The sequence below is a fragment of the Fundulus heteroclitus genome, unplaced genomic scaffold (assembly GCF_011125445.2).
Source record: "Fundulus heteroclitus isolate FHET01 unplaced genomic scaffold, MU-UCD_Fhet_4.1 scaffold_90, whole genome shotgun sequence".
In the NCBI taxonomy this organism is placed as follows: Eukaryota; Metazoa; Chordata; class Actinopteri; order Cyprinodontiformes; family Fundulidae; genus Fundulus; species Fundulus heteroclitus.
The window spans coordinates 427,559-453,331 of NW_023397362.1; the positions used below are offsets into that span (position 1 = coordinate 427,559).

Sequence of the window (25,773 nt, forward strand, 5' to 3'; positions counted from 1 at the left end):
TTTACATTTTCATAAAGGTTAGGTTGGACAAATTTGACTGCAATATTAAGTTAAACTGCAAGTGAGATAGTTAATGTTGACCCATTCAACCATTTCTCAGAAATATTAAAGCTTGCAAAAGTAGCAGATATTTGGTTTGACTAAGACAAAAAGAAACAAGTACAACTTTGTTGTCAGATAGATAAAACAGCATTTATCATTGAATTTATGTAAATATATACATATGAATGTGTATGCCGACTAACGTGAGCAGGTCTTCTTGTCCCCGTTGAGTCTGTATCCCTCATTGCAGTCGCAGGTGAAGCTGCCCGGGCCCGAGTAGATGCAAACTTGCTCACAGCCATGTTTTCCCTCAGCGCACAGGTCAATGGCTAAATTACACACATTCATTGGGTTAAATTTCTCTTCGTTCTCCATTTTTTTCTAAACAAGTATCAACTTATGATACAAGACAAGATCAAACAGTAAAACAAGAGAACTACTCTTCTGTGGTTATGTAGGTCAGGTTGTGATAAACTGAATATAAAATCCATTCCAATGACCAACCAGTAATGAGAACAACAGTAAAACTAATAAGAACATTAAAATTTCAAAGAAGAAAAGTGATCAAAAAGGGCTTGCTGAGTGTTGTGTGTTAGTCTGGTTTGGCTTGTTTGGCGCAAATAACAAAAGGACAAACAAGCCTGTAGAGTTAGTAGTGTGAAGCAGATGAAAAAGCTGAAGCTAATTTGAAAATATTAACATTAATTTCCATTACACTCTGCATACTGACATAATGAAATAAGCCAGTGCTCCACAATCCTCATGCTCAGGGCAAATTGTCTGGTATGTTTTAATTGTTACCTATTGCCAATTACTTATCTTAATAATGGGTTGTTAACAGACTTCTGCATTGTTTAATGACATATTAAGAATGTAACGCAGCTATTGGAATCAGGTGTGGAAAGGTATGGCACATTTAGAACATTCAGGACAATCGGCTCTGAGACACAGGGTTTGGGGTCACTGATTTTATTTAAGAAGAAAGCTGGGTTTATAACAAAAAATAATAATTAGTGCAAATTTAGGATTAGTCGTCCTGCTAATCCCACTAATTTTAGAACATTAACTGATATTGATAAAAATGATTAAATTATGTGAAATAATTATTGAGAGAGTCGGGTCTTCATCTTGAAGAATAAGTAACGCAACATCTGCTTGAGTATGACTTATTGTATTTACTGGTAAATGTTTGAAAAGCTCTAAACACTGTCATCTTGTCTCATAGCAGCTACACAAACTTTACTTGAAGTGATGTTCTGCAATGTGATTTGAATAGCAGTAACTGAGGCTACTGATGTTTCATATAGACTTCTATTTAAATACTAAGTTATTTTTCATGAAGGACGCATAGAGTTTTCAAAAAAAACATTCTTTGTCTTTCCCTGTATTACAGATAACGTAAATTTTTTTCATGATTTTAGGAGGAAAGAAATGTCAACTTGGTTGTAAGACACATTCAAAAAAGGAAATTATATGTTATTAGATGTGCATATATATACATATGTCTGTACATGTGTGTATTTTTGTGAAGGCCCGACTAACGTGAGCAGGTCTTCTTGTCCCCGTTGAGTCTGTATCCCTCGTTGCAGTCGCAGGTGAAGCTGCCCGGGCCAGAGTAGATGCAAACTTGTTCACAGCCATGTTTTCCCTCAGCGCACAGGTCAATGGCTAAATTACACACATTAATCGAGTTAAACTTGTTGATTATTAACCATTGTTTAAACATTTATGAATTACTCTGAAATATTTACCACGAACCAATTCAAAACAATGTTTCTAATATGGCCTTTTAATAATCCCTGTATTCAAATGGTAGCTAAATAAGTAATTTCCTTCGTAGAATGACAAAACACAGAAGGTCTAAAAGGTTTAGGTCCTTGCTTAAGGCGTGCTCTACTAAATCATGTCCTGTTATTTGTGTTATTGGGCTGAAAAGGCAAATCATATAGGCCGAAATTTAGGAAAAGTATTTCTACAAATCCACCCAATGACATGAACTTGAAAAGATTATTACATCCTTGTCTTCAAGGAGAAGTAACGCATTGTGTACATAAATAATTACTTTATATTGAATGTAAAAATGTATTCTAGCAGTACTAAATAATATTATTTAAGTAGTGTGTAGTGCCTTTACTTAATAAATAGTTCAAGAACACTTCTATGAGATGATTTGTTTTACCTCATTAAGACAAAATCATAGTGTTTGACTCTTAATGAGCTAGTAACTATTAAGTATTAATAGTTTAGGAAACTTCTTTCTTTAATAAACCTGTCTTGTCAGGGGACATGAGGGAGAAGATGACACCTAATCTGAGAGGTAAACTGGTAGACCTGATTTTTTGTGCAGTAGTTGTCAATAAGACTTGTTGTGAGATATTATTAGTGCCATGACCTAAAGCTTTCCTGAAAAACATTCCAGCTCTTACATTAAAATACAAGGTCTGGGCAGTAGTAGAGATTATTAGGAATATCATCTTCAACCTGTTGTCAGATTTACACAACAAATATAATTGTTTGTGTTGTCAGATTTGTGTAGTTGTAAAAATGTCTGCACATGTGTGTGTTTCTGTGAGGATCGGACTAACGTGAGCAGGTTTTCTTGTCCCCGTTGAGTCTATATCCCTCGTTGCAGTCGCAGGTGAAGCTACCCGGGCCCGAGTAGACACAGACTTGTTGGCAGTCATGTTTTCCCTCAGCGCACAGGTCAATGGCTAAATTGCAGACATTCATTGAGTTAATCTTCTTGGTTTTTAACCTTTTTACTACTGAAAAAATCGAATTAAAACAAACAACTGTTTCAATCTACCAAAGTGAAATAAATATAACAAGAGTCTTGTACTTTCACCCCTTAACCATCAAAAAACTCCCGCACTTACTGTCAGGAGGAAAAGACAGAATCCTTCTTTTAAATTTAAAGGTTTTAGATATCAGTCCATTCTTAACATCACCTGGGGTCTCATTTATAAAGCTTGCGTATGCACAAAATGGAGACTAAGTTTGTCATACATCACTTTCCACGCAAAGGCCATGATCTATAAAGGAAAACTTGACGTCAGAATGTGCGATCCCTCATGCAAACCCTGACCCATGCATACGCCCGTTTTAGGAACAGGGGAAACTGGTGACGCAGATGGGGAGGTGGTCAATTGCAACCACACTGCATTATGAGTCCCCTCAGACGTTCAATTTCACTCCATACCAGACTTTATTAAAAGATCAACTTTATCTTAAGTATCCCAAACCACAATGATAATCATTCTTGCACTGGTAAGCCATAATTATACAATAAAACCTACATGGGACAGTGGTTTCCCCCTCAGGTCCTGGTTGCTAACCCACTCTCCAAACCCCAGAGCAGAGAGGAGGTGTGCCTTAATATGGCTCACACCCATTCACACTCAATTGTGACACGTGCCATCAGCATCCTAAAATGCCGGTGGTTGTCTTTGATGGCAAAGGTACGCAAACCTTCAGATCCAGCTGTGATTCATAAAGCAAAAGTGTGCACTGGTAGAAGTGCGCAAGGTTTTATAAATCTGGATTTATTTTTGGCGTATGTCATTGTCGGCCTGTGGGTGTATGCAAACTTTTAGTATAGATCCTACACAACGTTTTATAAATGAGACCCCTAGTTTTTACCAGTTTCTTAATCTATATAAATCCAACCAATGGTGTACAAAAAAGACTATGAATTCCACACTGTCATTATTTATTAAACTGAGATAAAAGCCTAATAGAAAATCTGTGTATGAAATCAAAGTAGACCCCTGGACAGACCTTTATCACAAACAATTTATGCACAGCTCTCAGCACAGAAATCAAATGGGGTGGCTGAATGGACTTTGGACTATTGCAACAACCTGACTCTTCTTTTTTAGCCGTTTTGGAATAAATTTGGAGCTATGCTTGGCATTATAGTTCTGTTAACCTAATTTAAATCATGCTTGACCTCATAGTTCACTTGACAACACTTTGGTCATATGAGATGAGTTCATAGTCGACCCTATAACTGCAAGGTGCCCAGGTTCTGTTTCTGCAAAACGAGCACAAATAATCCCCCCTCCATCACCGTGTTTGAAGCTTAGTATGGGGTTTTCATTCATATATGCTGTGTTAGGTTTCCTGAAATCATGGCACGAGGAATTATGGCCAGATATCTCTACTGTTATCTGTCAAAAATTTTCCTAAAAGTCTTGTAGAACCCTGAGATGCCTAAGTACTGCTGCCATATTCCTTTTTATATTGAAGATTGCTTGTCTTTGAACAATTATGGCTGGTTTGGAGTGGTTAAACATTTTATTGTACTGTCATTATGTTTAATATTATGCTGAATTTGACACGTAGCTCTTGGAGTCTTGCAATAGCAGGGTCTCACATTGGGATGCACCTGCAGGAACATAAACTCATGAGAAGAGTGCTAGCTGTTTGCCACAGTGTTAACACAAAGTGGCAAATGGCAGAAAGCCATGTCAGTACTGGGGTTGGCACACTTGCTGACGATCAACTAATCAAGCATATTTCATAAGCAACACCTGGCTCCTACTCCTCACTTTAATCCTATGACAATGCTGAAGATGGACTATTTCACACACAGCTTTTCAAATTTGACACTTTTTTCACAAATAACGACAGTATGAAATCTATTGCATCTATTGTAACCATTATGCAATTAGCTGGGTTAATAAACCATATTTTATAAGTCAAAACCTGTGGCCCAACTAACGTGAGCAGGTCTTCTCGTCCTCATTGAGTCTGTATCCATCGTTGCAGTCGCAGGTGAAGATGCCCGGCCCCGAGTAGACACAGACTTGTTGACAATCATGTTTTCCCTCAGCGCACAGGTCAACGGCTAAATTACAAAGATGCAGTCAATTAAACTTGTTTTCTTGCACCTTCTTTTACTGAAAAGATTTTACATTTTGGGGGGTTTGCTAATGTACATGGTGGTGATGGAGATAGCGGAGTTAATAATCTAAATGATACAAGTCAAAATCTGAGGTTTATCTCTACCAACCCTGCCCATTAGGACCATTTCTGAAAAGTATGTGACATTAAAATATTGGAGAGTTGTGTCTACATTTGCATAAATAATGACTTCTTGTTGAGGACTGAATCAATATTTTTGCTACTGCAACTGTTATGGCAGCAACAGTAGATTTTTGTAGAATTAAGGTATGTAAATATATAATATTAATAAACATTTCTATCAATATGGTAGCATTTCATGTCTTATTCACTTAGTTAAGTTAGGACAAGAATCTCTAAAGTTAAAAAAAATGGTGGAATCATTGCTTCTAAATTTTAGTGACTTGATAACAATTTCAGATTTAACATTTTACAAATGCCACTGAAACAATCTCTTAGTTTATTTATTAAAACACATCTCAACAAGATTACTCTTAAACTTAATGTAAATCATAGATCTGAATTTTTCTATGAAAATGACTGATGGCAACTGCATGACACATGTTTAGTTAAAATATATGTGATGTCTTCAAACTATCCTGACCAAGATTTGAAAAATTACAGTGACATATGGACGCTGTTCAGTTGCAGATAGTTCAGAATTTACTTTGCAAAAATTGACCAGACTGAAGTCAAATTCTGTTGCTGAATCCTTTATCATTAGAAAAGTCTGTAAAATGTCTGTATGTGTGTATTTTTGTGAGGTCAGACTAACGTGAGCAGGTCTTCTTGTCCCCGTTGAGTCTGTATCCCTCATTGCAGTCACAGGTGAAGATGCCCGGGCCCGAGTAGACACAGACTTGTTCACAGCCATGTTTTCCCTCAGCACACAGGTCAATGGCTAAATTGTAAACATTTACGAAGTTAGATGTTATGATAGCTAACCATTTATTCCTAAAGCATTTAGAAATGACTAAGAAATCTACTCTCCAACAATGTACAAATATTTTTTAGAGTCTCGAACACACATTATGGGTATGATGAGGGTATATAAAGAGCTTATCTAAATCCTCAGGTTTTTATGTTGCTTTAAAAAGTGTCTGGAATCAATAATTAATTAATTGGATTCTTCAGTATATTTTAACACCATTCGATGTGAATTTGATGTCTTAAAACAATGGCGAACAACAGTTGCACTCATAAAATATTAAAACATCTTGCAGTCAGCTCAGTCAAGACTACGTATTCACACTCACTGTTTTGAAAAGAACCTAAATGGCAGAATAATAAGATATTTTTAGAAAGGTTTTTGTTGCTTTCTTCAATTTCAGAAGTCTACAAGACTACTGTAGCCTTAAACAAGTTGGAAAAGCCAGGATGACTTAGCCAAGGTTTTGTAAAGATTAGATTTTTTTTCATGACATTTAAATCAAATAAGTTTAATTTTTGTCTTAAATGTGCATCTCAACCCTAGAAGGAAAAGTAGAGGATCTTGTGAAGGTGCTTATTGAAGCTGGTATGAATGTGTCAATATCAATGTGTCAAAATTAGTCCAGTAGTTACACCAGTTAGAAGACCGTTCCAAGTGTAATAATCCATCACTCCAAAATCAATGTAAAAAGGCAGATTAGAAATACACAAAGGACAAAAACCTTGATTTGAAGACATGTCCTGTGATCTGATGAAACTAAAATTTGATTGTTTGGCCAAAATAACTATCATTACATTTGGAGGAAAAGAAGGGATCGTTACAAGCCTGGGAACACCATCAACACTGAAGTATGTGGGTTGTATTATCTTATCTTTGGGGTGTTTTGCTATAGGAAAGACTGGTGCACTTTACAAAATAGATGAAATACTAAGGAAAGATCATCATGAGATATAGAAGCAGTATCTCAAGACATACATAAGCTAGGAGGTTAAAGCATAGGCACAAATGGGTCTTCCAAATGAACACAGTGACCATACTTAAGCCTCCAAATTGGGTACAAAATGGCTTAAGGACAACAAAGTCAATGTTTTGGAGTGGCCATCACAAAGAACTGATCTGTCACACAGATAATTAGTTTGCAGAAGTGAAAAGATATATGAGAGCAAGGCAACAAACCTGTCTCAGTTACAGCAGCTCTGCCTCAAGGAATGAGACTAAATTCCAGCAAACAAGGAGCTTGTGAAAGGATACTCTGAATGTTTGACCACAGTCCTACTGTTTTCAAGGCTATTTAACAAGTCCCGAGGAAGTTTATGTAAATGCCTGAGATTAAAGAAAGTTAAAAATAAATCTCAAAAGAATCTTGTAATCTTTCTTGACATAGAACAGATAAGTTTATTCTGATTTCTTGTGGGGAAAAGTGTTATGGTCATACAGTGTGTTGTGTGTATTTGCCTGGTTTGAACTACCTTTAGATCAGTAGTCTCAAATGCCAGTCTTTGAGGAGCAGGTGTCCTGCAACCATTAAATGTGTCTCTGCTACAATCACCTGGTACCAATATGAGCTCATTATCTTAGCTCTGCAGAGCCTGACTGCATGCTAGTGAGGAAGTTTAGCCATTTGATTGTGTGGCTAAACTTCCAGATTGTGTGCAGGGTAAGGGATACATCTAAAAGTTGCAAGACACTGGCCCTTGAGGATTTAAGTTGTAGACCACTGATTTAGATTGTATAGGATAACATTAGAATTAAAAAAATACACTTACAACTGCAATGCTTCCATGTCACATGTGTGTATATGTACATATCTTTGTATATAAGTTGTTTTTTTCAGAACGTTTGACTAACGTGAGCAGCTCTTCTCGTCCTCATTGAGTCTGAATCCCTCGTTGCAGTCGCAGGTGAAGATGCCCGGGCCCATGTAGACACACACTTGTCCACAGTCATGTTTTCCCTCAGTGCACAGGTCAACGGCTAAATTACACACATCCATTTAGTTACATTCATTGTGTATTAAAACATTTTTCTTCTGAAAGCACACTGTGATCACAGTTCTCCAACATAGTAAAATAAATATAATAACTTACTTCACAAGTAACCTCTAAGTAGCCTCAGTGCTCCAGTTGTTGTTATAAATCAGAATAGCTGACAATCTTTCATTAAAAACATATTTTTTCTGTTAACAATAATCACAGGGTACACTCTGAAAATACCTATTACTTAAAAACGGAGTTGTAAGTCTTGGGTTACCAAAAGGTCTTAAAGTGTCATAATTCGTTCTACACAATCTTAGCTCCAGGTGTTGCTTGCCTCACTGCATCTGTACATGAGCTCATGTGCAGAAGGCGTGAATATGCACAAACAAACCACTGTGTGGATATGCCTGGGTTTTATGGCTGTTAAAACGTTCTCATTGCTATACAAACATTTTTTCCAAGTTACAAATATCAGTTGCAGACTTACATGTATGCTTGTGCAAGTAAATATTTTCCCGAGGAAGTTTGTGGCAGGATGTTAATGACATGAGTATGACAGTATAAGTAACTCAAAAAAAGCTAAATTTTATATGTTGTGTTACACTAGGAAGATAATTAAAATGATGCAAACGCCATCATGACAAGTGGTTTGATGATTTTTGCCTTTGCTAACTTTTTACTGTACCCACACTTGCTAGAGTGGTGGAAATGTATTAAGAACACAAACATGTGCCTTTGGAAATGACAAATATCATATGTTAATTGCCAATGTTTAAGCTCTCATCAGCTCAAAAAGCGATAGGGCAAGCACTGCTGCAGCCTGGCATAATTTTGAGTTTGCATTAGGTTACAGCGAGAAGCAAGAGGAATTCAGCAAAGCTTTGTTTATGATTTGCAGGAAGTCAGCCAGAAAATTTATATTTCAGCATTTGACTTAACATTTTTAAAAGTCATGCAGTTTGATGTTGCAAACTGCATGACCCACAGATGGTTACAAAAAAAATCAAGGTTTGGTTTACCATCGCTACTTGTTGCCAAATAAGAGGCCAATATTGTAAATTTCAAAGGTATTTAAACACATATGAATGTTCACCAGCAGCCTTAGTCTCTGTTTCAGTCAAGTAATAGTGCAAATATTCTTAAAAGGATTATGACAAATGTAACTGCTAGATTTTGTTTTTACAGTTACAATTACCTACTGCATTAAGCAAGCAAAACTATCAAGCTGAACCAAACTGTTCTAAGTAAAACTTTAGAAATGTTGCAAATTTCCCATTAAATAAAAATCTGTTTGACATGAAGTCATGCAAATTAAATATTGATTAATATATGGAAATGTAGCAGCAGATTATTTTGCACGTCACACTGAAACATGGAAAAGACTGTGCAGTTTGTATGAGTGTGTGAGACTAACGTGAGCATGTCTTCTTGTCATTATTCAGGTGGTAGCCTTGGTTGCAGTCACAGGTGAAGGAGCCAGGTGAACTGGTGCAGATCTGCTGGCAGTCATGCTTTCCCTCGGCGCACAGATCGATGGCTAAGAAACACATGCAAACACACAAAGGCAAAAAAATCACATGTTAAATCACCTCTGATAAGATTTAAGTGTTTGTCGTTTATCAGATGTTTTGCTGGGGTACATTCTCCATGCATCTGCAACAAAGTACATTTGTCTCCTTTCTAAATTCCTTGCATGTAATTCTTATTATGCATTTATTCTACAAACGCTGTTAAAGGATAGTTGCATATGAAATGTCCCCTCTTTATCTGTAAATAAAATTCAAATATGACTTGTTAGTATTTTTACCTGAGCATGTTTTCCCATCAGTATTCAGCCTGTATCCAGGCAGGCAGTCACAGGTGTAGGATCCTGGGGAGCTCTCACAGATATGTTCACAGCCGTGATCCGACTCCAGACACAGATCAATACCTGCAGCACAGTTTAGAGCAAACTGTCAGTATATTTTTACCCATCCCTTAAGGAGCAATAGGCCACCACTGTGCTGCCCCTGGGGAACATTCTGGGGCTATGGGTCTTGCTCAGAGACCCAGAGTGCCAGTGTGTGGGAGTTGAACCAGGAACCTTGCAGCCTCTCCATGACACAATCGGTTTGCTCTTTAACCATTAGGCCACCACTCTAATAACACCTAATAAAACCCAGTTCATTAGACTGCATTCATAAGTTACCTAATGAGTGAATACAGCCCAGCTATATTAATTTGTTCTCAGTATAAATCCAGCTGTTCTGGGAAGGTCTCAGACAAAAGATGAAAAAAATTATTGAACAAACAGGATCATGAAGATTAATGATCACTTCAGGGGAAAAGTGAAAAGGTTTAATAAGGGAACAGCTTATAAAACATTAAAGGTGCCTTTTTATTTAACTTTTTTTTAATTTATACATCTGTAGCTCACTCTGATTGCATGCAAAGTTTTTATGAAAGATTATCAAGTCCTGCTGACATATTAGTTGTTATTTTGGTGTTTTACGCTTTGTTTTTCCTGATTTTGTTAGCAAATATATCTCTCTGTGTTTATATTTAATAACAGAGGAAGTATGTCACTGCGCATGCGCAACAGGGGTTAAATCAAGGAAGTGGCTAACGGCTATTAGCATCACCCAGAGAAACAATGAAGAATGGTCCAAGATCCAATGCAAAAAAATGCAAAAAAATATTATTCCAAGGGGGAAAAGACTGGAATGTCGCTGGGAATATCATCAGGCTTGGTCCAGCAGTATTTAATATTGTTTTATTAATTAAGGAAACTGGAATTATGATAGTTCTGCGATACTGCCAGTAGATGGCACCACATCTGCTTATATCTGGTCATCACGCCTGGTACTGGGGCTATTTTTATCCACAAAACGACCATCAAAACATTATCAGGATGAAGGCTTGGGGTATATAACTATTTTATCATGATCAAAGGGTTTTTGGTCTTTTATAAGTATACAACATGGCTTTAAACAAATCTTTGAGCATCTATTTCTATCCTACCAAGGCGTGGATGGTTCACCAGCAGCCAAGAGAAATTATGTTTTTAGTTTGCCAGAAGCCCTGTAGGGACACAGCAAACACACGAAGAAGGGTGGTCTGGTCAGATGAGAAGAAACAGAACTTTTTACTCTCCAGTGCAACCCAGTACATTGTTGGGACAGTAATGCTGCACATAACCCATAATCTAATTATAATTCTGATGCTTTTCTCGCTGAACTGTTGCACTTTTGTTAATTTTGATAAATCTTGAATAAAGCTGACAGAACAACACTGTTGTAATAACATTTCTGCAGGTACATTGCAGACCAATTCCATCAGCTTCACACCACCCTTTCATTTCCACAAAATTAAACACATATTGTTTCATCAATTATTTGATCTACTCAGTCATACAGGTAACTTTCTACCCTTTTCTTCCATTCAACAATACTAGTTTATATTTTAAGATCAATGGTTTAGTTCAGAATAGCTCCTGGATGTGGAAAAGTCTCCGACTTGAGGTATTTGTGAAGTCTGGTATGAAATATAGAAAAAGGTTTAGCAGTGAGATGGGGATTTGTTTTTATCTTCAGGGTAAGCATTTATTGTTTTCAAAATTCATAACCAAAGTTTTTTTTGGCCCTGTTAAAGCCAGCTGCATCACATTTCAGAATACTTGGCTGCTTACATGCACTCTGTTAAAATCACTTCAAAAAATAGTAATCCATTTACTGAATTAAATGTGAAGGCCGGGTTCAGATGGGACTTCTACAAAAACATGATCTCAACTCCAGAAAGTTTGACTTTCCGGAGTTCATGTGATTTATGAGCTCCAGAGTGTGCTTAAAATTGGTGCACATTCCTGTAGAAATATTTATATTTTGTACAATGTTATACACAAAGTATTTTATGCTATTTACTGAAATAATAGGAAAGGAATATTTTAGACTAAGTCTGTCAATGACAGTTTAATGACTATAGCCAGATTTTTTTTTAAAACAAAACATCTGTTGTGGTTAAAATCAGTTTTAGAAATTTTAATATTAAAAGTGAATCTTCACAGCTGTGAGATGTTTCCGTTTAGTAGTCTCACCACAAAGCTTGTCTTGGAACTGCAGTCCAAACTGGTGGATAAGGTCAAACCTCTCCACCAGGAAGACGTGGTCTTCAAAGGGCGGCGACGCCATGGCTCTTAGTGATGTCATATCGGCTCTCGCCACTCCCACAGCATAGATCTCAATGCCTTTCTCTCTGGCCTCAGCTGCCACCTCCGCCACACGGTCCTGAGGACGTCCATCTGTCACAATCACAGCTACGTTGGGGACCTAAGGAGAAATATCAGAAGATGTAATAAGATGTAATCTATAGAAAAGAATGTAAGCGTGCTTATAAAGTGTTAAAGAATAGTTGCAATAACTACTAATAAGACCTCCTCTCCTAAAAAAAAAGGTTTTCTTTTCATTTTCATAGATAAGAAATATCCTTATTTTCCCACAATGGGGAAATTAGGGGGTTATATGCCTAGATTTAAAAAAAAAAGCTTTTCATAACAAGATTCTGATGAATTCTACAAGGTTCAGCCAAACAAAATTGTATGTTATGTGAAAGTTGTCTGAGAAATACAATATTTGTATCCGAGTTTGTTGTGAAACTATTCAACCAAATCATCCTGTCAAATCAATAAAAAAGGTAAACTTAAGACAGTCGTTTATGTCATGTTTACCTTTGGCCTATCTCCCTGTCCAGGAGTGAAAGCTTCATTCATCAAATATCTGATGGCGAGGCCTGTCATGGTGCCTTGAGCCAGTGGAACAATCTCATTAATGGCTTTCACCATGCTCTCCAGCTTGCTGTGGGTCTTCAGGAAGAACTCACTGCGGACCTACGCAGAGAGGGGGTCATTGATACTGACATTAGTAAACTGTTCATTGCTTTGACCGTTCCTTAAAGGAAAAATATGCAAATTCAACACACCAAGGAAACAAATTACTGATAACTATAAAGAAGAATGACTGAAAAGGGTCTGGATGATCATTGAAACTGTACCTTGCTGGAGTACTGAACAACTCCCACTCTAGTGGTGTCGAGTCCAATGTCCAGGGTGTTCAGGATGTCGATCATGAATTTCCTCATGGTCTCAAACTCATGAGGTCTTACGCTGCGGGAGCTGTCGATGAGGAAGACCAGATCCACCGGACCAGACTTACATTTCTGATCGGGACCTAAAACGTGGGTTACAAGGACAGTCTGTAAAACTAGTTAGTAAAACCGTTGACTGTATCCTCATTTCCTGGAGCAGATATATTATAAGTCCAAGAAAACAACAAATATGTAAGCACTGTTATCCTATGCACTTGCAACTTTCAACCCTTCATCTCCAGAGCCCCTTGCTCTCCTTCCCACTTCAGTTGACCAGCTGGGGTTTGTGAGCCGCTTTCTCAACCTAATGATTGTTTTATTTTATTTTATTTTTTTGATGTTCAAAACTGTAGCGCCTATTTGCAATAAAGTCTATTGTATGTAAGGTCAGTGTTTATACTCTTTGCACAAGTTCTGGGTCGGATCTGGTGTAAAACAGTCAAGTTGGTGTTATAATATCTCATCCCTCATCATCTCTATTGATGTAGTTACAGCAAAGTCCAGTTCTGATTGGTCTACCAGTTCCTCATAATGGCTCCTATTCCAGAACATTTGATGCCGAGAGGTTGTGATGCATTTGGAGACAATGACAGAACTAAACCCTATAGAACCTTTTGACTATATAAGATCTGCTCAAACTTTGTGGACTGGTTTAAATTTTTGTCAGCAAGGTTGTTGTTTTTTAGAAATACCCTGCAATACGTTATTAATATATTCACCTGTCGGAAACATTTAAGCTTTTGTACCCAACTTTAACTTTTCCAAGCTCGTCAGCTGATTTGAAATCCAAATGGAGTCTACAGACACAAGATGAATCTGGTACTTAAGATAAACCGTCTATGCTGAAGGCAAAACATTTGTCTGTTTTGAAAGGTCATTGGTGGATGTAGAACCACACTTCTTAAGAAACCAACTAAGTCCCAGAAATGGACCTGACAAACTGTTGGTGTTAGATTAAAGAAAATGTATTTTGTTAGCCTGTTGCTAGTCGTCTGATAATAAAAGCTGACAGATTATTCTGGTGGCTCAGCCCCCTGGTCTTTCCTTGTATTTGGCAGGCACTCTCCTGCATGGGTCTTATGTTTAACACTTACAGCACCTAACCTAAGTTTTCCACAGTATCAGCTACTACTGGGCATCTGTTTTCATCTTTCTTCTCTGACTCACTTTCATGTTGTAACATCATCATGGTTAAAATACACTGCAGCAATGAATCAGGTATTTGGTGGGTCAGTGTTTTTGCTGCAGTTTTATAAGCTGGGAAAGGACTGCTTGATTAATGCACATCCAGAGTTTCATCCCAGGCTGAGCTTAAACTGGAAATATTAACCAGAGAGACGGCGTGGTCGGTGTGTGGGACTGTCTAGGATTTCACCTTTGATTTCAAGCAGACAGGAGCAATAACAGGTGATTAAGCACATCTTAGAGTCTGTTGTCTGGCCATGAACATGAAGTGAATTGCAGATGGAATATGAATTGCTTATGACTCGCAAATTCTCTGAAGGTACTTTAAAGGTAATTTATGATCCTCCTGGTAGTGGAAAAATGATCTGTTTCCATTGGGAGTAACAAAAAATATGAAAGATGACAACTCAATATGTTCTCCTGCTAAAGGCAGACTGACCTGATTTTGGTCTGGCGGTGGTGAAGACTGCAAAGGTCAAGAAAATGAAGCAACTGAATGCTGTGATGTTTCCCATCTTCACTCCGAAGATCACAATTTTGAAGCAAGTTGCTCCACAGCTGGACTTGGCTCCACTGGAGAAGAATCAAACTGTAAGGGTGAGAGTTGGTGGGTCAGCCGGAGGTAAAGCAGAGACAATATCCTAGCCCCTTTACCAAGTTTGAGGCTAGTCTGAAATATGTGTTTAATGTGTCAAAAAAAATCCTTAGAAGGCTCAGGCCAAAATGACGTGAATTAAAGATCTGGATTTAGTCCAATTTCAATGTTGGGGTCAGGAGATGCCAGAAGATAAATTATTCTTGTCATATGGAGGAGTGCTTTCTTAATAACCCTCACAGTGACTGCACAGCAAGGAATTCAAGTTAACTAACAATAAAGGCAGAAATTAGTTTATGTCATACTATCCCTAATACTTGTACTACTTTTGTTTAACTTCACTGTTTGATTAAGTCTCAAGCAGGCAGTTTCAGCTTAATTCTTATCTCATCGAAGACTGATGCTACACACATTAGGTGGAAATCAAGCTCTTTCATATAAAAAAAATGTCTAGGTAACACTCATTTTCTAAGATCCCACCCGCAACTTTGTTAATGTCCTTAATTCTCATTGAACAGATTATCAGTGATAATCAATGACCACAGAGTACGCAGAGAGAATCTGTGAACTTTGTACACCGAAAACATAAAAGAAATAATTAGATTATAGAAAACTCCCTTTTAAATAGACACTAAGTACAATTAATAAATGGAGGCCATGGACTAATTTTCATGATGGCGGTTAAATAGAGATGTAATGTTTTTCCATATTTCCTCATATATGATAGAAACTCATAAAACGTGTCTGCAAACAAGAGGTAAAGGCTGATGAGTGCAATTGACATTACTGTTTGAGACGAGAGTGCTGATTAAAACATTATTTAAATAGGTCTGATGAAAAAGATGCAAATTGCAGAAAATTATATTCTTTTTGGGCTCTAAATATTGATGTTACACAACATATTTATCTGTTTTTTCCAGTCTTGCATGGTTACGAGGGCTTCTGACCTTAACCAACAATCACTAGGCAACAGGAAGGATACACCCTGAAACCATCACCAGTCCACCATAGGGCAACACGACAGTACAAAGAAGCAACCACAGACGCACACACTTAAACCTGATTTATAATGGCCAATCAGGCTAACACATGGGCTGCGGGACAAGGCCGGAGCACCGACAGAAAACCCAGAAAATTTCACACAAAAAGGTGCACATCGGATTCATATTCAGGGCTTTCTTTCTGTGGGTCAACAGCGTTACCACCTGCTCTATTATCTCAAAATCAGAATCAGAGTATTTTATTTGTCACCGTAGCAAAATTTCTATCATGTTTATTAAAAGGAAATTGTCTGAAAAGGCACTGTGTTAAGTTCAACCTGCAACTTAAATTTGCAACTTCTGTATCGATTGAATTAGAAAAAATACTTTTGCTAAATTCCATGAAAATCAAACTTAACCTGAATTAACAACGATATAATTTTATCATTAAAGTAGGCTGCCACACATATATCAAGCACTTAATTTCCTTTACCGATTATCCTACAGCAGGGCATTATTTGGAGATATTATTCTGTTCTGCCTCATTTGATTTGTTGGTGCTGAACACAGTGATTAGAGAGGAACAAAGATTCCTGCAGAATTCCCCCCTTTGTGTTCCTGATGGCGGTGGCAGGTTTGTGTTGCAGTGGGACATTCCAGTCCTGCCCTATCATAAACCACTTGGCTGCAAACACCTGGTGAAGGTGCACTGTAGTTCCTGCTAATAGAGGGCTGTGGAGAAGCACACACAAATGCCTGATCTGCTTGTGTGTCTGTCAGTAACCCTGTAGGCTATCAGCTCAGCAGCAAAGGGGTAATGATAACGTCTGGAATGTGTTTATGCTCAGGGAACCCGGTCAACTCAAACAGGCGGCATGAAAGACACCTCTCTGTTTTTAGGCCCACAGAGACCATCCTGTAGGAGTTAATCTCCTTCAGACTGGCAGACAGAAACTCCAGTCATCGTGAGCTCAGGTCAGAGTCATGAGTCCACAGATGTAGCAGAGCACAAAAGGCCTTTTCTCTGCTTTTTTGTCTCTGCTTTTTGTCTCATCTTTCTCTGCAGCATCTGTTCTTCCTCTCTCTGCCTACTTCCTCTCTTCCCCTTCAGTCTTGACAATTTTTTTTTTTCATTTTCACAGGAGCATCTTTGTAGTTAATGAAAGGCCAGCCAAACATCTGGAGTACATTATTCATGCATTTACATTTATGTTGCAGCGTTTCTGCTCTCTGAATCAGGTCCAAATGCGCCTTGATTGAACAGAGCCTAGTCAAAATCGGTTCAGTCTGCGTCTCCCCAAAACATTAGAATTTGGTGCGAGTCAGAAAACGCAAGGTTTGAAAGAATGAAACACGGGTAGAACACAATCAGCCTTCCCAATGTTTTCCAACCCTGACAAGTAATTTTATAATACTGACACAAAGAGTCTGTGTCAACCCTTGTAAAAGTGAAATAAATTGTACATACAGATGATGAAACAGCATCTGTTTCATACTGTCTACAACTGTTTTCTTGAAAAACAGGCCATGTTTTCAGCTGCTGGTCTTGTTAGTTTCTACGGACTGTACCAGCAGTTACCAAAACATCCACTATGTGGCAGCCTTGCAAAGCTTAACAAACAATCAGCGTACAGCAGCAGGTGTCCTGTGTGTTTGTGAACAGATAATTTTAACAGTTCATTAATTGAGAAAGAAAAACACAGATATCTCCAGTAATGCACCAGAAACCCAGCCTACCTGCTTTTTAATGGGTTTACGATAAGAAACAAAAACAGAAAAAAGTGGACTGAAGTTTCTCTCTATGTTAATTTCCATAAAACAAAGCTGCACTGTGCGGTGCAACAATGTTGCCTCACAGCAAGAATTTCCTGATGTTGAATCCTGGTTGAGGCCTTTCTCCCAGTAATTTTTCCAGAGTGTACCCTGGATTTAACCTATCACAGACAGTATGCTGGTAAAGATATTAGATGGAGGGATGGCTCCATAAAAGCGAAAATTGAAACCAATATAAACAGAACAAAACATTGCATGTTTTCTTTTCTGCATACTACTGTGCTTTTTTTGTTTTGGCTTCTCTGTTGACTTTTGCATCTGGAGACTGCTTGTTTTAAAAAGCAATTAGAGGTTTATAATTTATTCAAGTAGACATGTTTGCTAATATTTTGGAGATGTAAGCAGAGATAGCAGAGAGACCATCGCTGTCCCTGGCCGTTAAAGTAGCATTTTTTTAATGAAAGGTCAGCTTTGACTTGAAATTAATAGACATTGTGGTCACTAGCAGCTCTCGTACTAAAATAAATAGTCATGAACAAACACAGATATGAAAAAGGCGGGTTATATTTGTATATATACATATATACAGTGGTATCTCTGGCATGATAAGTTAAAAGGGGAACACAAAAACTCAAGGCCTATTAGTACCAACAAATTGTTTTGTGATGCATACAACCTGACTTTAAACAGATAGATTGGCATAAACCGACACAATAGAAAGGCCATTTTATACATAAAATAGAAAAAATAGAGGCTCACTGATATTATTCATTGAACAGAAAAGATTCACAGCAATCCTTCAATAAGCCAGCAAGGACAACCAACTGTAACGACCCGAATCAGAGGACCCAGAATTCAGCCGGACAAAGCAGATAGCATTTAAAACCTGTTTATTGATGGTAAACTACTGCAGGTAGCAGGGAAATCTTCAACAGGTAGGCAACGGTTCAGAACTGTGATGACAGAGGCTGGCAGGATGATTGATGGGATAAACCAGAGTCCATAATCCGAGAGCAGATCCAGAGTCAGAGCCGGGTTATCAGAAATCCAAAGACAGCCCAAATCAGAATCTGAGGGCAGAGTCAGGGCACAGAACCAGGTCCGGTAACAGGCAGGCAATCATGTCCGACAGGAGTAAGGCAGGCTCAGAGAATCAGGAGACAGAAGCGGGTCAGATCACAGGCAGGCAGGCAGACAGAAAACGCTGGATTAGACTCACCGGTGGCTCGTAATACTCTAGCGTCACATCTGATTAAGCATTATGGCGTGACATACAACAATGGTGACAAGGATGTCCAAGAGTGTAATTTAGCTAGTATAAGTGACGAACTACAGGGCTGCAGTGGACGCGTTCAATACGTACTTTTCGTGTCCTAGGTGAATGTAGCGTTTGCCTGCCAGTCATTCTACAAGATGTCTCAAAAACGAGGTGAGACCGTCCAACAGTTTAGCACACGCCTAAGACAAGGATTGCAATTTTCATGGGGACACGGATAATCAAATAAGAGATCCATCCTGAGTGAATATACATCGGATTATGAATGGAGGAAGTTGCTCGAGGACGGAGTGGGCTGACACTCGGTCACACGCTGAAGTTGACATCGCAATGTGAAAGAGTGGAGAAACAGATTGCAGTTATGAGCTTTGATGCTGGAAAGAAAGAAGAGGAAGCAGTAAGTCATATAACTACAGAGGAAAAGCTGTGAAACCAACAGTAACAACTGGAAGCAGAGCAGGAAATAAAAGTGAGAAAAGATGTTACAGATGTGGTTATACTAATCACAATGGAAGTGACCCCAAATGTCCAGCACGGGGACAGACATGTCGCAGATGCAATGGCAAGGACCACTTTGCAAAGATTTGTCACACAAAAGACAAGAAAAAAAGAAAGGTCAACTTGGTAGGAGATGAACAGAAGGACTTTGCATTTATTATAAATGAAGATGACATGCAAGAGAGACTAACATTTTCTGTGGGGGATGTAGAATTAAAAATGTTACAAGACTCTGGACCAACAAGTAATGTTATGGGGGAAAATGTTCAGAAAAACTACAGGTTTTTTCCTATGTGCCCAAACAGCAGAGGAGTTTGTATGCATATTCCTCAACTCAGTCACTTACTGTTAAAGGTGCATTCAAATGTCAAATCAAGGTGGATGACAGGTCAGAGCAGGCTGAGTTTATGAGACAATGGTGAACCACTTCTTAGGAAAAGAATGCCATGAAGCTTGGAGTGCTTAACATAGGTGAAGCTGTGGCTGCAGCCAGTGATATTAGGCACACACTTGAGTAGTAGTACTTTGAGGGAGTAGGAAAACTGAACACCAAGCAGATACGTATTGACACAGACCTGAATGTAAAACCAGTAGCACAACCACTCAGACTCATCCCATACCACCTAAGGGAAGCTATGGAAAAGAAAATCCAACAACTGATTGACATGAATATTATAGAGAGTGTTGAGGAATCCACACCATGGGTAAATCCAATTGTGACACTCCCAAAACGAAGGATGTGCTTGGACATGAGAAAAGCAAATGAGGCTATAGTGAGAGAGAGGTCTCTCAAACAGTGGATGAAATACTCCAAGGCATGAACAGCTCTGCAGTCTTCAGTAAACTGGATCTCAAGTGAGGGTATCAACAATTAGAACTGACCCCACAATCCAGAGAAATTCCCACTTTGCTGTTCACATCAGAGTATACAGATATAAAAGACTAATATTTAGTGTCTCATCAACCTGCGAGCAATACCAGCATGAGATAGCAAATGCATTGACAGGCATTGAAGGTGTCAAGAACATTTCAAATCCGTGCACTGGACCAAGAAACACATAACTGTCATGAAAAGACTCTGTGAATGTGGACTGATATTAAATGCTGAAAATGCAGTTTAACATGGACAGGCTTGTATTCATGGGAATAATGCCTACACAGAAAGACATGAGCCCAACATAAAAAAGAGTGAGAGCAGTGGAGGAAGCCAGAGAGCCAAAGAATGCTGAAGAAGTGATGAGCTTTCTTGGACTGGTAGGTTTCAGAGACAGATTTATACCACAATTTACATCACTCTCTGAGCTACTGAGACGTCCGACTCGAAAAGAAACAACATTTAAGTTTGGGCCAGAACAAAAGCAAAACTTTCAAATTCTAAAGAAAGAGTTAGCAAGAACCGGAACTTTTGCATATTTTGACAAAGAAGCCCCAACCAAAGTGTCTGCAGACGCAAGCCCAGTGGGTTTGGGTGGAGTGCTGGTGCAAACACAGAAGGGGAAGGAGGTACCAATGTGCTATGTGAGTCGTAGTCTGACGGACTGTGAGAGGAGATATTTTCAAAGAGAAAAGGAAGCCTTAGCACTGGCGTGGGCGTGTAAAGGGTTACATCCCTATGTGTATGGCAGGAAGTTTGATCAACTTGGATCAACCATGTGCACATATAGAAAGATGGGTTCACAGACTACACCCGTACAACATTCCAGGGAAACAAAACAATGCTAACTCACTATCAAGATTACTGCCAGAGCAGACAGAAGAGGAGGAGCACAGACACGAGTCTGAGGAGTATGTGAGGTTTGTGGCAGTGAACGCAACACCCAAAGTACTCACTACCAGACAGGTAGAGGAAGTTTCAGCTATTCAGAATTCACTGAAGTGTGCAAAGCAATCTGAGACGGACATTTTGATAAATGCAAATAACACCCGTTAACAATGAACTCTGTGTGATGAGATACATTGTTTTGAGTGGAAATTGGATAATATTACCAGAAATCTGAGAGCACAGGCATTCAAATTAGCTCATAAAGAGCATTTGAGAAAAGTTGGGAGAAAACAACATCTCAGAACAAAGGTGTGGTGGCCAGGCATGGAAGAAAGAGCGGAAAATTATTGTAAAGGATGCCATGGATGCCAAATTGAAGCCAGGCTAGATCCACTGGAACCACCGAGAAACACAGTGCCACCAGATCGTCCCTGGCAAGAGTTGGCGGTAGATCTACTGGGACCACCGCCTACAAACCATTCCATTCTGGTGTTAATAAACTACTACAGTCACTACTATGAGTATGACGTTTTAACAACAACTATGGACAAAATCATTGACTGTTTTGAAACAATGTTCAGTAGACATGGACTACCAAGTACCTGCAAATCTGATCACAGCCCACAGTTCAAATCAGATTTATTGAGAGATCATTGTGAAACGAATGGGATCAAACATGTGAAAACGACACCAAAATGTGCCCAGGCTAACGGAGAAGTAGAGCGCCAGAATGCAATGATGAAGAGAATCAGGGTTGCTCATGCAGAGGGACTGGGCTAGAAGCACGAACTAAGAAAGTATATAACTATATATAAATAAATATATGATTAAGCATTAAGGTGGACAACAATAAGTATTCTGGCAGACACAAATGTTTATAACATAATTGTACTGGTAAGGGAATCAGTCTTTTCACAATATTACTCTATAAAGAACGATCCTGACCCACTGATTATTGTGAACATGGAGCTTCACAGCGACATCTGGTGGGGCCAGATGGCAAAGATGTCACAGCATATACAGTATATATATATATATATATATATATATATATATATATATATATATATATATATATATATATATATATATATATATATATATATATATGATGTACTGAACCCAAGAGGAGGCTTTTTATTAAGTCAATAATGAGACTGTTTGACCATGACTTTTGTGTGTGCGTGTGTGTGTGTCAAACAAAGACTTCTCAGTGTAACCACCACCTCCCACTCCCCCTCCTGAGTCACCGTTCAGTCACCGAACAAAGACCCTCTACGATCCTGCTGCTGCCGCTCAGCTCCACCGCCACTCAGACACACATAGCGTATCTCCACTGCCTCCCACAGACCACCACATGTCCTATATTTATCCACAAAGAGAATCATTCACCTTCAAGCTAATATTTTCTGTTGAAACATTTCATTGACCGGCCAGTGGTGAAAGCTGTAAATTGTGATGACAGATTCGGTTATCAGCCCTAAATATAGAAATGGAGATTGTGTTTCCTTTCATTAATGCATAATTTTAAACAAATGACAACTATCTGCTCCTTCACAAAAATACAATTTATTCTTGAATAAAGGTTGGCTTTGTTGTATGCTTAATCTATAAACTTTATGTCTATGAGAGCAGTTACTGGATATCTGAAATAAATCTGAAAATAAATGCTCTTTAAATGTAAAAATAAAAGCACGGCAGCAGTAAAATGTTTGTGAGGCAGTTTGATGCCACATACTGGAGCGTCAACCAGCCGTTAAGTTTATAGAGCTACTTCTGAAGAATAGCTGGGGCCCAGGCTGGCATTGGCACACGTTCGCATGCAAGTGAGATTACTACCACAGATGAAACATAAGCTGTATTTTTATATTTTGGCAGTTAGTAGACAACGCTGTCTTTGTACCAGTATATTTGTTTTTTCCAAATAAATGGAAGGGGTACAAGTTCAGATTACATTTTAAAAAGTTCCCTTTTATGCTTTTCAGGGCCATTTAATTAAATTTGTCAAACATACTTCTGTGCATGTAGAGAGCATAAACTGTTTTAGATTATTTGTCAGGCAGCTTTGGGTCAAAAACTTTGAACAAGCTGTTCAGTAAACTTTTTTGGAGTTGCGGGAACTGGTGAGGTTGGCAAAATATAATGTTTATTCTTGTGGTCATTTTTCCATTGCAGATAGGGATGTTTATAAGATTTATTGAGTAATTTGACAAATTCATGACATTATTCTTCTGTTGCCTAAACAGTGGGCTTGTTTTGTTGCATTTAGTTTATGTTTTAAACAACTATTTTTAAGACTTGTTTCTTTATAAAAAAACATTTTATATATCACATTAAGAAAAAAAGCCCAGCACACTTTGGTCATTTGGACCCACAATACAACTAAACTGAATAATGCTTTTTGCGTTGTATTATAAAGCTCCCACTAAACAGCCTCTATAAAGCTTTAAATGCAATTCAGTAAATAATTTTCATCAAACAAGTAACAGGAAGGGTTTCTGCCAGTAGTTACTGTATAAGGACTCCAAAACAGTACTGTAGTTCAAAGTCTCAATATTTAAATAAACAATAATAAAATAGAACATCTTCTTGATGAAAAAAAACTTTTTCCTAACAAATGATTGCTGTGTTTCTGAAACCAATCAAATCAATACATTTACAGTAAACTAAATGATAAAACTGTGTGCCTATTACTCCAAAGCCACTTTATATTTGACCTGTTGTCGTATTAACCATATATTAACCATAGGGTTCAGTTAGACCCAACACTCACTTTATTACGGTGGCCGACAGGTGCAAATGCGCAGCAAAAGAGAAAACATGCAAACAAAAAAAAGACACGCGCACAAATTAAATGCGGCAAACAAAAAGCAAATAAAATGCAGCAAACAAAAAAGAAGACACCCCCGAATGAAATGCAGCAAACAAAAAGAGAGACGCAAACAAATAAAATGCAGCAAACAAAAAGAGAGACGCAAACAAATAAAATGCAGCAAACAAAAAAGAAGACACCCCCGAATGAAATGCAGCAAACAAAAAGAGAGACGCAAACAAATAAAATGCAGCAAACAAAAAGAGAGACGCAAACAAATAAAATGCAGCAAACAAAAAAGAAGACACCCCCGAATGAAATGCAGCAAACAAAAAGAGAGACGCAAACAAAAAAGAAGACACCCCCGAATGAAATGCAGCAAACAAAAAGTGTTGAAAACGGAAGTGCGGTCCGTGACCGTGTTCTTTTCCAAAACAAAGCCGTTTTTCCGTTTTTGTCAACACAATTTAGAAACGGAAAACCAGAAAAATTAATGAAAAAAACGGCCCGTTTTTCGATTTCGCCAATTCTTTTTTCCATTTTCTTTTCAAGATTGAAAGACGAAGACGCTTTCACGGCTGGCCCGGAAGTGCAGGAAAATATTTCAAAATAAAAGCCTAGATGTACGCGTAACATAATTCAAGTCTGAAGAAAAAAAATGAAGCGGAGAGATTTCTTTTGAATAAAAAAAGAGGACCTTTTTACGTCGCAACATGATAGTTTATTGTAGATACGTGAGCTTTATTACATTATTGTGTGTTTTATTGGTGGAACATGAAACATGCTGTATACAAAAATATGGAAGCATTATTTGAAGATTTTTCTCATCAAGCAAAACCCACCTTGACATAGGATTACTGTCTATACGTCTCTTGTTTTTAGTGAACAGTATATATTGTTGAAGCTAACAGAGAAACAAAGTTGTTTTTATTGATTTAATTGATTTATCTTCACCAACAACAAAAACAAATAGGGGAGACCGGGGCACTTTTTACACTCATACATAAATATTGGAATCAAAACACCATATATAAAAAACATATGTACCAGATGAAAGAGCAAAGTCTCAGGTATATATTTTGTATTCTGGTATTTTTCATATCTTATTCCTGTGCAGAGTTATAAGCGATCTAATGGAGATTGTCACCATGTGACAAGTTGCCCCTCCAAAGGTTGAGTTGTCACACGGGGTTTTGCAAACAATAAAAAAAGGGCAAAATGAATTTTGTTGTTATTTTTAATGTTAAGTGAATAAATGACAATAACTCACTTTTACTATTTATGAAATAAATATGCAACATGCATTACGAAACTGACACTTAAACTTTGAATACAAACAAAAGAAAATCTCAGAGTCAGACTCCTCATCTGAGTTGCAGTTTTGGCATAGCTTATGTAGACTGAATTGCCAGGAGCACATGCTTCATATGAAATAACATGAAATAAAATGAAATATTATGAAACTTTGATTGATAGCTGTCTGACCCTGAATTTCCGCTGGTGTGAATGTTTTACAGTATCACCTCAAAGTGCGGTAATTGACATTAAAGTCCTTCGCTGTACTTCTGTTTGACTTGTGACCTAGGGTCACCTGCCTGACTGCCCTCAGCATCACGTCAGGTGCTGCACGGCCATGCTCTGTTTTTCTTTTATAACTCCTGACCATCTTCTCACTTTGTCCTCTCTTTTAAATCGCTCTTTTTTCTGTAAAAAATGTAAAATATTTAGTAGGATGTATGGATTTAAATTATTTTTAAAAATGATCATTTTGGGGTAAGTTGTTACATGTGACAACTTGCCCCAAAATGATCATGTTTGCTAATGCTAGCTTTTTTTTTTTTGCTAATGCTACTTTTAAGACTAATCTTAAAACTTTGCTTTTTGACAAAGCTTATAACTAGAGTGGCTCATGTTACCCTG

The 25,773-nt window shown here is 38.0% G+C and overlaps 1 protein-coding gene across 16 annotated transcripts in view; it reads right to left on the minus strand.

Annotated features, from left to right (window-relative positions):
• matn4 (matrilin 4) overlaps nt 1–25,773 on the minus strand; it is a 46,848-nt gene that overhangs the window by 10,002 nt on the left and 11,073 nt on the right. Inside the window, exons 2-13 of one of the 16 annotated variants that reach the window (XM_036134721.1) lie at nt 14,597–14,746; nt 12,880–13,055; nt 12,557–12,715; nt 11,927–12,158; nt 9,662–9,784; nt 9,269–9,391; nt 7,727–7,852; nt 5,723–5,848; nt 4,766–4,891; nt 2,628–2,753; nt 1,585–1,710; nt 246–371 (exon numbers count right to left, since the gene is read on the minus strand). In XM_036134721.1, coding sequence (XP_035990614.1) covers nt 246–371; nt 1,585–1,710; nt 2,628–2,753; nt 4,766–4,891; nt 5,723–5,848; nt 7,727–7,852; nt 9,269–9,391; nt 9,662–9,784; nt 11,927–12,158; nt 12,557–12,715; nt 12,880–13,055; nt 14,597–14,672 — 1,645 coding nt within the window. In that variant the 5' untranslated portion in view covers nt 14,673–14,746. The remainder of the gene's footprint in view (nt 1–245; nt 372–1,584; nt 1,711–2,627; nt 2,754–4,765; nt 4,892–5,722; nt 5,849–7,726; nt 7,853–9,268; nt 9,392–9,661; nt 9,785–11,926; nt 12,159–12,556; nt 12,716–12,879; nt 13,056–14,596; nt 14,747–25,773) is intronic. The other 15 variants (XM_036134722.1, XM_036134723.1, XM_036134724.1 and 12 more) reach the window with 15 other exon arrangements.